Source organism: Piliocolobus tephrosceles, chromosome 11 (assembly GCF_002776525.5).
Source record: "Piliocolobus tephrosceles isolate RC106 chromosome 11, ASM277652v3, whole genome shotgun sequence".
NCBI classification, from domain to species: Eukaryota; Metazoa; Chordata; class Mammalia; order Primates; family Cercopithecidae; genus Piliocolobus; species Piliocolobus tephrosceles.
Genome location: NC_045444.1, coordinates 90,183,103 through 90,197,873, shown reverse-complemented (window position 1 = coordinate 90,197,873; position 14,771 = coordinate 90,183,103). Strand labels below are relative to the sequence as shown.

Sequence of the window (14,771 nt, the reverse complement as noted above, 5' to 3'; positions counted from 1 at the left end):
TTTATTTTGTTTTGAACTTGAGTTTCAAGGTACTAGAACCTTTTTACAGAAGTGGGTTACACTGTTTTTACTAGCACAGTAAAGGAGTGCTTATTGAGCAGATTCATTTAATAACTGACTTTTTTTTTTTTTTTTTTTTACCCATCTTGATCCTTTCCAATTGACTTGATTTGTCTTATTGAACTATCCATGAGTAACCAGCTGAGTTCAGTCTTTCTTGGAGTAGTAAGAGACATATAAGCTCATCTTTTTCAAGTTTAATTACCTTTATTAAGTTTAATAAGCTTCATTTCACCAAAGAAAAGAATCAGTTTAGAGATGAACTCATTGCACACCGATTTAATTGACTCTGAGTCACTTTCAGAGCAAAATTTCAATGAAGGAAACAGAAGGTGCTGCATGAATTATTAGACCTTGTGTCTTGTGTCTGTTGTTCAAGCACCTTTCCCTTCCCCTACCCACAAGATGATAGGTGCATGCGTGTGTGTGTGTGTGCACGCTATTAGAGTATTCAGCTATGATATGAGTATGACAGGTGAAGAAGTTGAAATTTTCTGTCCCCAGCATTTCCATTTGTGAGCGCTTTTTGAATCAGAGTCAGAGAAGGCATTTATAGAATTTGTTGGGGGTAAAATCACCCCAGAAAAAAGAGCAGCAGGTCACTAGTGGGATGGGATTTTAACTACAAAGACAACATTTTCAGAAGTCTTAAACTAAAGACATGTTTAAGACATAACCAATACTCCATTAAGAGGGAATTTGGGGACTTCAATGGAAAATCAATTTACTCCTGACAGTGGCTTCGTTGGCATGAATTTTCTAACAGTATTGGTTTTCCTCACTGCACAAAAATTTCTAAAACATAAATGAACTTATACTCATCAGATTTTCTTTCACCAGATTTGGCTGTGTATATATTTTACCTCCTGTTTTTTTAATAAAATGAATTTTTGGACTTCTTAACAGGAAAGTAAAAAATAGAACTGGCTTTCTCCCTCTCAAAGTATGATTATAACATTTAGACTGACCGTTACATAAGGCCATGTAAAACTTATTCACTCAGTCAATAAATATTCATTATATACCAGGCACTGCTCTGGGCACTGGAGATACAGCAAGAAACAAAGCAAAGTTATTTGCCTCATGAAGCTTATAAACCATAAATAAATAAGAAAAATGTCTAATGTAAGAGATGGTAAAATGCTATGGAGAAAAATAAGCAAGGAAAGCAGACAGGGTATGGGGGAGTTTAACTAGGGGAGAAGATGACACTTGAGCAACGACCTGAAGGGTGACGAGGCAAGCCAGGTCATCTACAGAAGGACATTCCAGACAGAGTAAATAGGACATGCAAAGGCCCTGAGGTAGGAACATGCCCGTGCTGGTTGAGTATTCCTGACACATTCCTATATGTCAGAAAGTATGCATATATCTATAGGAAAGACTTCCTGAGCCTCAAATGGCCTTGCAGATAACACAGACTCCCTCACACCAGGTCTGAGAGAATCTATGTCACTGTCTTTGACCTGGATTAGTAATAAGTCTATGCAATCAAGATCCTGGTTCTGGGTCCATTATTGGCACCATCTCTAATCTCCAGGATGTAGTTTACTTTAGCACTTTGGGATCAGTGTCCAGGTCTGGTATAGTTCCCATCTGGCAGTGCAAATGGCTGGGATAAGGGATGAGACATCCATTTAACCATCAATAATCCTCATTAAAATAGCCCTGAGGACTGGTGGCTCAGTCAGTTAACCTGAGGGACTGATGGGGTCAAGGCTGAAGTTGGATCTCTCTCAAATTTCTGAGCACTCACATGACACAGAACACATAGGTAAGCCTAACCTGACAGCTCAAAGAGGTCAGCCATTGGTCTAATAAGAAATTGTGACTGAAGTCAAGCAAACAAACCAGAAATGCAACCCACTTGAAGTGAAATTAGTATTTGAAACTCTAGCTTTTTCAAAAAAGGCTAAACTGGAGATTTACACAAGGATTTATCCCACACCTCTTTTAAATAGCAAGTTCTCTCCAGATTCATTGCCAAAGCGAAGCATATCTATTCTGAAAGCATATTTTTCTTAATACTAAAAGACAATATTAAAGTACAAATTTAAAGCAGACATATAGTAGTTTAGTAATTTTATCACTGAATATATAGAACATAATGTACACTTGGTCTCTTTAAATTGGCATGCTTAACCCAAACAGGTGAGCTCACAATAAAAAATTACAGGAGTACCATTAATTATAAGACTCTTACAATAATAGCAGCAAATGACATTGTTTTCTTCATAACTACCATATCTGAAACTATAAAAGCATTGCTCCAACCACTGTTTTTGAACCATTTCTTGGTTCATACTAATAGTGAAAACGGACTTCCCTATATAACATTTCTTCTTTGTTTCTGTGCAGAGTGAGTAAGAAACATCTCAAGTGTGATTCATCTTTAGTAGGCCTACTTTTCCAGTCAGAAAACAAAATCATTTATTACCATAGATCAAGTCTTTCCATTTAAAAAAAAAGTATTTATTTATTTGCCACTGCCATTTCAAAAAACTCTCCAGCTCTGTCATTTCAAATACAATCTGATAAGTTGGATAACTGTGTGCCCAAGAAGCTGGCAAATGGCATAGGTGCAGGGCAAATCCAACAGTTCTTCAGTACCCAAGTACTGCTGAGTTTGATCTTCTTGGGACTGATTAAATTCATGGAATGGAAGCCCATTTAAAAATCAACCAAAGTACAGTATTTTCTATCTGGAATCTCAAGATTCCTACTCCTCCCCTCCTCATATTAAAAAAAAATTAAAATACCTCTTTCTATACATAAAAGTGGGAGGTGCCCTATATTTCGTTACAAGATAAACTATTTCAAGAAACAGGAAAATGATGGAAGTTAAAAGGTCCTCATATTATAGCACCTCATCCCTGCGTAGTGGGTTTAAATTTGTGTTACAATATTCCCCCCTTCTTAGGCTATTGCCCAGTTTAATTTTTATACATAATTTATCTATATGGCAATAATACCAATAGCTAAATATGTCAGGCATACTACTAAATGTCAGGGATAGGCAGAGACAAAGACAGACTTGGGACATGCCCTCATGGAGATTATACTATAGGAATATAGTGACCATTATCTCCATTTTATAGTTGAAGAACCATCATCTTAGGTGGACAGTGACTTGCCTGAGGCTATTCAACTACTAACAAGACTTGAACCAAGTCTATGTGCCTCTAAAACCTAAGCTCCTTCAACACCTGAATTAACTGAAGCATGAACAAATGGTGAGGGCTGCTGAAGAGCCATTCTTCAAGGTCCCCAGGCATATTTTAGTTGACTCAAACTGTAGGCAGAAAAATATCCATGGTCATTCCAGAGTCAGGCCTTACCCAGTCCCTTAAGAACTTTGATGTTCTCTTAAAAGACACATTCCAAAATACTTTCCCATGTGAATGGACCTCCAAGGTACAGGAGCAGCTGAGCCCAGAGTTTTGGAGTTCTGAGCCCTAAACCACATAAAGTCCTGTAAAGGAGCTCTCACCAGGGCTCCTTCTGCCTGACACCTTCTGGAAGATTGTCACCTAATGTTGGCCACCTCCTCAGCACATGGCAAGAATTTCATCATTCCATTGTATTCATCTTCCTTCCAAAGAAGGTTCTTGGGACTCATCCTCATACTCTAATGAATGCTAACATCCCTTTTTCACAGTATTCTCACTTCTCCTATGGACACTCTTTCCACATCCTACTTTGGATCTCCACACCGACAATAAAGAGACCAACTGTGCAACCCTGAAACACATGAAATAGGAAAGCTCCTACCTGGTCTGATTGGAATGAACTGTTAAACAAATAATCCTTCATAGTACTCAAAAAAATTCTGTGGTTTTGTTGTTGTTGTTTGAGACAGAGTCTCACTCTGTCACCCAGGCTGGAGAGCTGTGGCACAATCTTGGCTCACTGCAACCTTCACCTCCCAGGTTCAAGTGATTCTCATGCCTCACCCTCCTGGGTAGCTGGGATTATAGGTGCCTGCCACCAGGCCCAGCTGAATTTTGTATTTTTAGTACAGATGGGATTTCACCATCTTGACCACGCTGGTCCTGACCTCAAGTGATCTGCCCACATTGGACTCCCAAAGTGCTGGGATTACAAACATGAGCCACTGCGCCAGGTCCCATGGTACTCAAATAATTTCGACATAAAGTGACCTTATTTCCTGACATATTCTTTCTTGGTGTAGGAGAACTATTTTATTCTTTTGAAAGTATATTGTGAACATTAACACTAAAGTCTCATGACAGGGTGTGAGGAAAGCAAGTTGGTTTACCTGATACTGCTTTGAGGGAATCTCTCATTTGACCAAATGAGAGATTGGTCAAAATGACTAAATATGATCAGAATTCATAAAAGACAATGTCTACATATTTCTAAACTAAAAGGAAAACAGCATTAAATAGGAACTAAGTGGCTCATTTCATGAGTGGGAGACAGTGTTTTAATGGTTTTTAAATATGTCTTCCTACCCCTCCCCCTACTCTAACTTACCCCATTTAACTCACTAACCAAAAGATTAAACACCCATTTAACCAAAAGGAATGATTTCTTAGCCTTTCTTCTGCAACTAAAATATCTGTCGATACCACACTTTGCTTGACTGAGATGTTCTGATGAGTGAGAAAAGAAACAGGCTCCCAGAATCCACTCCCTTTTTGTTTTCTACCCTAACTTCTCAGTCAAGTCAATAAATACGTGGTAAGTTGGAATGTGGGTCATGGCACTGTAAGACTTGGCCTGCCACAAGAAATGTCTTTCACTTCATTTCAGAGTCTCAAAATGATCTTGATATTTGGTCTAGTCGCACGAGAAAAATTGGCATTGGTGGACCAACGGGGGCCTGAGGTGGCCGGCTGGAGATGAGGCGGTCATTTCCTATCCAGAGCAGTCATATTGAGCAGATGGGGGCTGCCAGCCGGCTGGCTTCTGGATAGGCGTCCGTGTCAGGAGCGATAGGCTGCGAAGTCACGTGGTGGGGCATAGGGCTGGTAATGCTTGCGGGTGGGCCCGGGCCGGCGGGGAGTCATGTTCATGTAGTCGCTGTGCAGGAGCCTGCTCCTCTTACTCCTCATCTGCAGAAAAGAGAAGTGTCAGTATGGAGGGACAGTGTCATGGAAGGAGTTCTGAGACTTTGGACACAACTATTGATATTATTAACTGTCAAATGACAGAGACACTAAAACACTAACCTTTTTTGAGCACCCTGGACTTCAGTAATGACTAATCACACCCAACTACTGACTCTTCACATTGAACTCGAAAAAATCTCAAAGAAAGTATTTTAGAGAAATGCATCCCTGTTACTCTCAATGCTGTCATTTGACCTGAATTCAAAATGCATACTAATCAACATATCCACTATTGATATGTAAATACACTTGAAGGCCCTTTCTCCTTTGACTAGGTTAAGCCTACCCACATTGGATCTTCTTACATTAGCATTTGCTTAACAAGCTGTTTTTCCATAATTAACCAAAGAGGACCTTCAGCTCCTCCAGAGTCTGGAATAATCACAAATTTGTAAAGATGGAGTCCAAACTAATGGCAATTTACAGTTCTAGACAACTAGTACATTCCTATTTCTTTATGGGTATGTATTTCTATAAAGACAATACTGTCATTCATCTCTCTTTCATAGGCTTGGTTCCCTCAGGATGAATTTCCACCAGAAGTTAGGGAAATAAGGGCAGTCGTTTTGCCTACCATGAATCTTAGCAAAATTTTTGACTAAGGGTTAGGAGCATCATTTCTGGATCAATGTGATAGTAAAATTTTACATTTCTTACAAATGACCCAGAAAACATCTAAAAACAGAAAGCCATCAGATTTCTGGATTCAGAATTCTCTATTATGAAAAAGGTGCCTAGTTCCTGGCATACAGGCCGATACTTAAGTAGATATGCTGTACATAAATGACATGATACCTAAATGAATAAATAAGTGAATGATTTCAGCCCTGGTTTTGTTTCCATACACTCCTGCCTGAGCACTTCACACCTTCCTTGTCAAAGGGGCATGAGTAAGTGCTAAAGAAAGGCTTGAAAAAACACTGACCTCCAGGTTACTAAACATAGCTAACATGTTTTAAGTCCTCACCTTCTTCAACTCTCAGCAGCATTCTATACTATTGATAACTCTCTTCTTTTTGTGATACTATTTCTCTTTGCATCTATGACATCCCAGTTTTTATCCTAACTGTCTTGTCACTCCTTCCCTGCCTCCTTTGCAAGCTCATGGTTCTCTAACCAGCTGTTAGAATTTTTCACTGCTTGGTCCTAGGCCTTCTTCTCTACTGTATCCTCTTTCCCTAGGCAATCTCATCCACATTCACAGCGTCACCTACTCATCCAAATTTGTATCTCTGGACTAAACCTCAAAGCCACTGTAAACTCAACATGTCTAAAATAAATTCAAGATTTCTCCAAAATGCTGAGTTTTTTTTACCAGTGTTTCTCATCTGAGTGAATGACACTACCATATATACAGTTGCCCAAGACAGCCCTCCTAACCTCATCCTTGACACCTCAAGCTCCCTTAATCCCTGTCCCAGGGGACATTTAGTGAAGCCTAAAAACATTTTGGATCATCACAACGGGGAGGGATGCTACTGGCATCTACTAGGTAGAGGTCAGAGATGCTGCTAAACGTCCTACAATGCACAGGGTAGCCCTCTGCAACGAAGAATTGTTTTGGTTCTACATCTTTTCTGTAAATGAAAGACTAGAGCTGTCTTGAGCAAAGGATCACAGCAGGGCAGGGGTGAGACCAAGGAAATGTCTGTCCCCAGATGAGTGTAGAAAACAGCTGATAACCTGGGAAGCATTTTTAGTACTTACTCCAACCCTGCGGACTCCCTTTGCCAAACCTCCAAGTGTCAGCCTTTGCCTCTGGACATCCAAACCAAATCACAGCTGGTAGAGAGGCCACAGTAATAAAGGTGTCTTGATTCTCAGGTTCTTCACATTGCACGTAAAGATAATGAAAGGTCTGTTACAGTCAACTCCCATGCTTATCCTCAAGCGATTGTCAGATGGTGGACTGACTTACTATCACCCTAACTCTAAACACAGCAGTGGGATGAAAATGACAAATGCATGGCTGGGAACAAACACCATGAAGACCCTACAGCACCCATGTTTATCAAGTATGTGTGCATATGTGTGCAGGAAGTACCTACCCTATGTGTCTATGTCATCTCCACCCCTTCAACAGTGAATGTCAGCTAATGGTATGTGATTTCTGGACCATTCCTCCTTTGCCCTTCTCCCCATGCCAGCCTTACCCCCTTGTTTCCTGGGAACAGCAGCAACACACAAGGCATATGCAAGGTAATCTACTTAAGTACCTGGTCTTTAAGAATCTACTGGATTATTATACAAAGCAGACACTACCTGTACACACACTATCTACATTCCTCACATTGTGATCTGCAGTGGGGAACATAATGTTTTCTTAAAAGATTTCTTTAGACTAGGAAAACGGACAGCTTTACCAGCACAGCTGTGTGAATGGAGAATTGAAAGACAGTGACAGGTGCTGGCCTGTGACAGCTTGACCGAAGGGAGCTCTTTATTTACTCAAATGTCAACATCAGGTCAAGAACTGAGATAGAATCTGCAGCTGCTCCCAGAAACCTGCTCAGCCTAGAAACCCACTCAACCCAGAACTGCCTACAGTAGCATATCATAGGCCCTCAGGAAGTTCCGGAAAACAGCAACTTACATCAAGGCACACTGCAGACCAGCCAAAAATAGGATCTCAGAAAATCACCCAGGAAATAGCTAAACTCCAGGGATCCATAATGGCCTAGATGCCCAGCTCAGCAAGGTACTTGTTGCTTAAACAGCAACAGCAGGAAAAGATGAGCCCAGAGTAAAAATACTATGTTATTCTACGAAATATAAATAAACTTGTATTTATACTCTTTTGGTAAGAGAATACAAAGACCCAGGTTTGAGATGCAGATAAGTGGTAGTTTTTATTGGGTAACCAAATTGACCACAAGAGGCCACAAATGACAGGCCTGCCCAATTCACAGGGAGTCTGTAAGACAAAGTAAAACAAAAATAAATTTTTTTAAAACAAAGCAAGATGAATCTCACTAGGAATTAGTAGTTCTGCCAAGGAAAAACCCAGCATGTCTGTGATGTGTCTGAATCGAAAGTGAACAGTTTAAATTCATTGAAAGTGAGAAACTGTTTTTGTCCCTTTGGGTGACTCAAGTCACTCAGCAAATTGATGTCTCATTATAGTAACTGACATTCTAATGCATATTTATAATAAGTTTTCAATAATGAGCAGTGTCCTCTGCCACTGAAGGTTAAAGTAGGTCCCAAAACTACTTTCTGCAGAGCTAGTAAATTACTTTGACCTAGGTCAGCGTATCACAGGGGAATGCCTTTCCTGGAGGGGTACCCAAAGGGCCACTGCACCTGGCCTTTAAGTTAGAAAGTTGAGATTCCCAATGAGAGGATTGAAAAGCCATATGGTAGGCATAAAAGCCAATGTCCAGAGATTAAGAAGAAACAAGAGCTAAGAATTCTAAAAACTCTAAAATCATCAGCAAACACCACAGAGGATCAAAGCTAGAAGTTAAGTTGGATGAAGACACCAAGATCTGGAAAGATGAAAGTAGTCAACTAACATCAGAGGCAGAATTCAGGCAATACTTCACAATACCAAAGCCCCACCTTCAGGGTTGGGCAACTTGCAGAAGGCAAGCCAGGCAAATTCTTAAGATGATACCTAGTATAAAGAATTTCCAAGAACAAGCGACCACTTTCTTTCCTACCCTGCAGCAAGTACAGAGTAAGCAACAGGCAGCCTGACAAATGTCCATCTGAGCCCTAGGGTCTTCTGAACTGCAAGGAGCATGTGGGGAACAATTGAAAGGTAAGCTTTGGCAATAGGCCAAGAAAAGTCTAAAAGAATCTAAGACTGGATAATAGGAAGGCATGACTGTGGATCCAGGTATGTACATGCAGTCATCAAGCTGATAGTAAACAGAATGACTTCACATGATAAGGCTTTCAGAAATTACTGACCCATCTACGAATTAGGTAAATATATGGATTATGCCTTAAAGATGAGTATCATACTTCAGGCAGACTCATTTAAATCCTTAATTTGACCTCTCTGGAGGTTATCAATTCATCAATTCAATAAGCATTCATTAAGCACCAAATGTACTTAATATCAAATGGAGAATATCAAGATAAATAGTCTTTTGGAGACTATCTAGAGAAATAGTCTTTTATCGGCCGGGCGCGGTGGCTCAAGCCTGTAATCCCAGCACTTTGGGAGGCCAAGACGGGCAGATAACGAGTTCAGGAGATCGAGACCATCCTGGCTAACACGGTGAAACCCCGTCTCTACTAAATAATACAGAAAACTAGCCAGGCGAGGTGGCAGGCACCTGTAGTCCCAGCTACTCGGGAGGCTGAGACAGGAGAATGGCGTAAACCCGGGAGGCGGAGCTTGCAGTGAGTTGAGATCCGGCCACTGCACTCCAGCCTGAGCGACAGAGCGAGACTCCATCTCAAAAAAAAAAAAAATAGCCTTTTATCTTTGAAGAGAATACATTTCTCATTGAAGAAATGACTCATCCATGCATGTAACATCTAGAAAAAAATTCAAAGACAACATGGAGTAAATACATTCTGTACCATAACTGTGTACCTAAGAAGTTTCTGAGTAAGAACAAGTGTCACTCAGGGGTACGTTCTTAACTATAAACGCGTTCATCAAAATGTGTTCAAACCCAGGCCAAAAATTCAATGTTGAGGAAGGTAAAGAAATATACACCACATTTATTATGTAAACATTTGCAAAAGTTGGTACTTCAGTGGTGAGAGCTCAGAAAATTCTAACTCCCATTATAGTTTCATAATGACAGCACCATACTTGGCCTCACACAATTCAACTGCTTCAGAGGAGAAAAAAATATGACTCAGATAAACAGATCTAGTTTCTTTGCTAGGTTTGAATACACAATTTCAGTAGCCAAGTTTCTCATGATTTTTGATCAAGCCAACATTGTCCATTGGCTTCAGTTGCCTAGCTTCCCAAGTTGCCTAGGTGTTTATACATATATACGCATTAAAACTGTTTTATGTGTCGTAATTATATTGCAAAATGGAGAGAAAAAAGGCAACTGCTCCTAATCCCTTCACCCTAATTTGCCCATTTAGCTTCTTATTTTGCCTCACCACCTACTCAATGCCTTCTGGGAAATCTAACTCATATCAGATTTTTATCTCAGATAGAGTAGAACGGGCTAAAAGAGAACCTACTCGAGCATGGGGAAAAGAAAATCATCATCATATATTAAACAGAAAATAAACCACATAGGCAAAATTCTTGAATGTGTTCAGATTGCATGTGCAGTGGAAAAGTTACATAAAAGCAGTGCTGCTTCTCTTACCCAGAAAATACTAAAGGCCACTGTTACTAGCAAGCTATAGCAAGCCAGGACTCCACCAACCACCACCAGTGCCCAAAAGGGCTTAGAAGGTCCAGGAAATAGGGGGCTTGGACAAAGGTGTTTCCCTGAAAAACAAAATAGAGTGGATTAAATTATATAGGAATAGCAATTGAGTACATTTCCTTCCTTGTGAACATCAGAGAAAAATGTGAAAGAAATAAAAATATTAAACATATTACCAGCTTAGAGTGAATAGATTTCCTGTTTGAGACTTACCCAACCCCACCACTGACCATGACCTGGTCAGTTTTCATGACTACAGTTGAAAGCCATTACGTTAGGATGGTACACTGGTAGACTTGTATTCACTTGACTTTGTGGATTCTACTGTGTGATTCAAAACGGTGACTTCCAATGGCCTTAACCTACTTTACCCCTTTCTCCCATCAGAAGATAGTTAATCTAGACCCTAAACTGCATCCTTGGAATAAGTTAAATAATATACATGTTTTCAAGCCTTAAGAAAATCATCAGCCTAATATGGCAGTCAGAACATTGGACTGCTAATCAAGAGAATAAATTTCTAGCTCCAACCCTGCCTAATAGATTATATGATGATGAACAAGTCGCTTTATATCTTTAGGAATCAAAAGGGGATGAGAAGGAACCTATAAATTCTATTCAAAATTAGAGAAAATTAGAACTAGAAAGCATACCAAAAATCCTCTAGTCCATTGATTTTCAATCCTAGCTGCACATTATCTGAGGAAATTTGAAAATATAATGATGTTCAGCACCCCTTCCTCAACCCATATCAATTACATCAGAATCTCAGGGCTGCAACTAGGCATTGGTATTTCTTTTAAAATCTACTCAGATTTATAATATACAGACAGGACTGAAAATTACTAAGTACAGGAGCATTGGTGTCCTTCTCAGTTCTACTACAAATGATATGTGTATGTGTATGTATACATATATATAAAATACTATCCTAAAGTAGTATATCATTCATATAGGAAAAAATATTTCACTCTTAACTATAAGCAACATAGCATAATTTTTAAACCTTTGACTTGATACAAGTGAAATATTCTGTTTGGACATTATAGATACTAGAAATCTAAATGGGACTCAGCAAACAAAATATTCACACATTAATTGTCTCTATTTTGCCAGAACACAAAATCTAATCTGCCGCATTAAGTTAACGATTCTTTCCTTATTTAGTATCCTATTTTTCATCAGCATGGTTCTGTTCCAGCATAGAAGAAAAACCATTTATTGGCATTATGCTAGGATTCAATACAAAACTGAACATACACATTTCTTATTATCATTCCACAAAAAGGAAAACCTATGATATATCCACAAAGTATACCAAAAAATCAAATTTTACTTGTTGCTACCAATAAACTGTATTATTCTTGGTTGAGGAATCATGATTTTTTTCCCTAACATTTAGGCAGAACATAACACCAACAAAAGCTCAGCAGACTTATTTTCACTAATTCACAAATACCGCTTAATAGTTTGTCTGAGTTTTTGACTATGAAAAAGTTAGGTGACTTATCCAAGATCGCAGAGTTGATTAATAGCAAATTTTATGTCCCCTGGTTTCTAGTTCAGCATTCTTTGTATATTTTAGAAAATGGAAAGGTACAGGCTGGGCACGGTGGCTCACGCCTCTTATCCCAGCACTTTGGGAGGCCGAGGCGGGCGGCTGACGAGGTCAAGAGATGGAGACCATCCTTGCTAACACGGTGAAACCCCGTCTCTACTAAAAATACAAAAAATTAGCCGGGCATGGTGGCGGGCTCCTGTAGTCCCAGCTACCTGGGAGGCTGAGGCAGGAGAATGGCATGAACCCGGGAGGCGGAGCTTACAGTGAACCAAGATCGCGCCACTGCACTCCAGCCTGGGTGACAGAGTGAGAGTCCGTCTCAAAAAAAAAAACAAAGAAAAAGAAAAAAAAGAAAATGGAAAGGTACTTTTACAGAGGAAGATTATGGAGCACAAAAAAAGAATTAATTAGAAATAGAACTGAGTCTTCCTGAGTCTTAACCCATTAGACCCAGTTGTTACTTGAGGGCACCTGGGCTTACATTTTAATGGTAACCTCTTTTCTGCCATGATCCACTCGAATGGAGAAAAATGATCTATTCCCACATGCGGTAACTTCATCACTTACTCTCTCACTCAATGTCAGCAAAGGAAAATAAAGATATTCAAAATATAACCTTGAATCTCCTCTACAGTAAAAGGAAAAAATTTTCTGAAAACGTTGTCTTTGTTAGTATCAAATCACTTAGGCCTTACTCAACCTCACCACTGACCATCACTTAGTTTTCAGGACTGCATTTGAAAACCATTATTTTAGGGTGGTACACTGGTAAAACTGTATGTTACCTTTCACATGGATAATGGTTCCATTGCTCTTCTCATTGTCTAGGTAAGGAGGAGGATACATGACTTCAATTTTGCAGAAGTAAATATCTGTTTGGTTAACATACAAATTCTGGAGATAGAATGTCACTGATTCATTGCCCAATTTCCCATCACAGTTGAATCCCGTCTTTGAGTAAACCTGAAGCTGCTGGGAGTAATTCCCATACACAACACAGACTTCCACAGCACTATCCAGTCCTTTATGAAGGGATGCCCGGAACTCCCTTGAGAAGAGATTGTAGGAATACTTGCAGCTAAGGTTGACTGCATTGTCGTATGCTACAAGCATGGGCGACTGCTTCACCAAAATCTTGTTTCCTGGGGAGAAAAAAATCATTTGCTTAGAACAAGAATATAAGGATAATTTTTCTTCCTAAAAGAAAAATGTATTAATTAACTAAATGAACAGATCTCCAGTAAAGGTTTTCTCTTGGCAGAAGATGTAGGACCTCTTCGAGGGATAATTATACTGAGAGTTCAAAAGTTAACATTTTGATATTATTTGCATCCTCTTTTGAATGGAGCAATGGAGGCAGTACATGGCTTTCTGTTGGCATTGAGCACCACAGCTACACACTCAAAATTTTTAAATCTATATTCCTAAGACATTAATATTAATCATACATTGGGCCAATTTCCTGATTGGGTGATATATTTGGAGGTGGCTTTATTGCCTGACAGACACACAAATAGATTTGTTTCTCTGTTTGTTTGTTTTTGAGACAGAGTCTTGCTCTGTCGCCCAGGCTGAAGTGCAGTGGTGCAATCTCAGCTCACTGCAACCTTCACCCACTGAGTTCAAACAATTCTCCTACCTCAGCCTCCTAAGTAGCTGGGATTACAGGCGTGCACCACCACGCCGAGCTAATTTTTGTATTTTTTTAGTATAGATGGGGTTTCACCATGTTGGCTAGGCTGGTCTCGAACTCCTGGCCTCAAGTGATCTGCCTGCCTTGGCCTCCCAAAGTGTGAGGATTACAAGCATGAGCCACCAAGCCCAACCTACAAATAGATTTGTTTTTAAGTTGTGATACAGGCTTTTGTAAAGGAATTAAAATATTGTGAAACATTTTTACTTTGTTTATTGCCCATTCCAGGAGTGGGATGAAGAAATAAGAAAAAATATACCCAAGAGTTTGCTTTAATTTGTTTTCCACACCAAATTCAGAGAATAGCCTCCTCAAGAAATTCATAGATTTATTCCGTTAAATCATAAAAGGTGAAAGACTCCAGAGGGGAGTTACCTCTCTGGTCTATTATCTACGTTTACTGCTATCCCAATAAAAGATCAAAGAATCTGGAGACCATTTAGTTCAATCTTTAAAAGCAAAGAAACTGAAATTAGGTTATCATCTCTATAAGGGAAGAGAACACATTGATCTCATTTCCCATGGTATCCTCATCGTTGGCACATGACAATATTACTTTTTTTTTTCTTCTCTAATGACTGTATAAGGCCTAGAAACATTAGCTGGTTTGTCTGAAGTCACCAAACAAATGGTAAACAAAGCCAGAACCAAAACCCAAGTTATCTATGACCAACTAAGAAATAGACCACTGAAGCACTGAGAAACTGAGAATCAACTTTGCAACCAAGAGACTTTCCAAAATTTTTCTTTTTTTTTTTTTTCTGGAGATGGAGTTTCGCTCTTGTTGCCCAGGCTGGAGTGCAATGGCGTGATCTCAACTGACTGCAACCTCCACCTCCTGGGTTCAGGTGATTCTCCTGCCTCAGCCTCCTGAGTAGCTGGGATTACAGTCATGCACCACCATGCCCAGCTGATTTTCTATTTTTAGTAGAGATGGGGTTTCTCCATGTTGGTCAGGTTGGTCT

The 14,771-nt window shown here is 39.6% G+C and overlaps 1 protein-coding gene across 2 annotated transcripts in view; it reads right to left on the bottom strand.

Moving 5' to 3' along the window:
• Positions 1-1,054: 1,054 nt before the first annotated feature.
• The window catches only part of CD28 (CD28 molecule), a 32,756-nt gene continuing 19,039 nt past the window's right edge, over positions 1,055-14,771 (bottom strand). For both annotated transcript variants that reach the window (XM_023219311.3, XM_023219306.3), the window contains exons 2-4: positions 12,899-13,255; positions 10,490-10,614; positions 1,055-5,138 (exon numbers count right to left, since the gene is read on the bottom strand). In XM_023219311.3, coding sequence (XP_023075079.1) covers positions 5,010-5,138; positions 10,490-10,614; positions 12,899-13,255 — 611 coding nt within the window. In that variant the 3' untranslated portion in view covers positions 1,055-5,009. The remainder of the gene's footprint in view (positions 5,139-10,489; positions 10,615-12,898; positions 13,256-14,771) is intronic.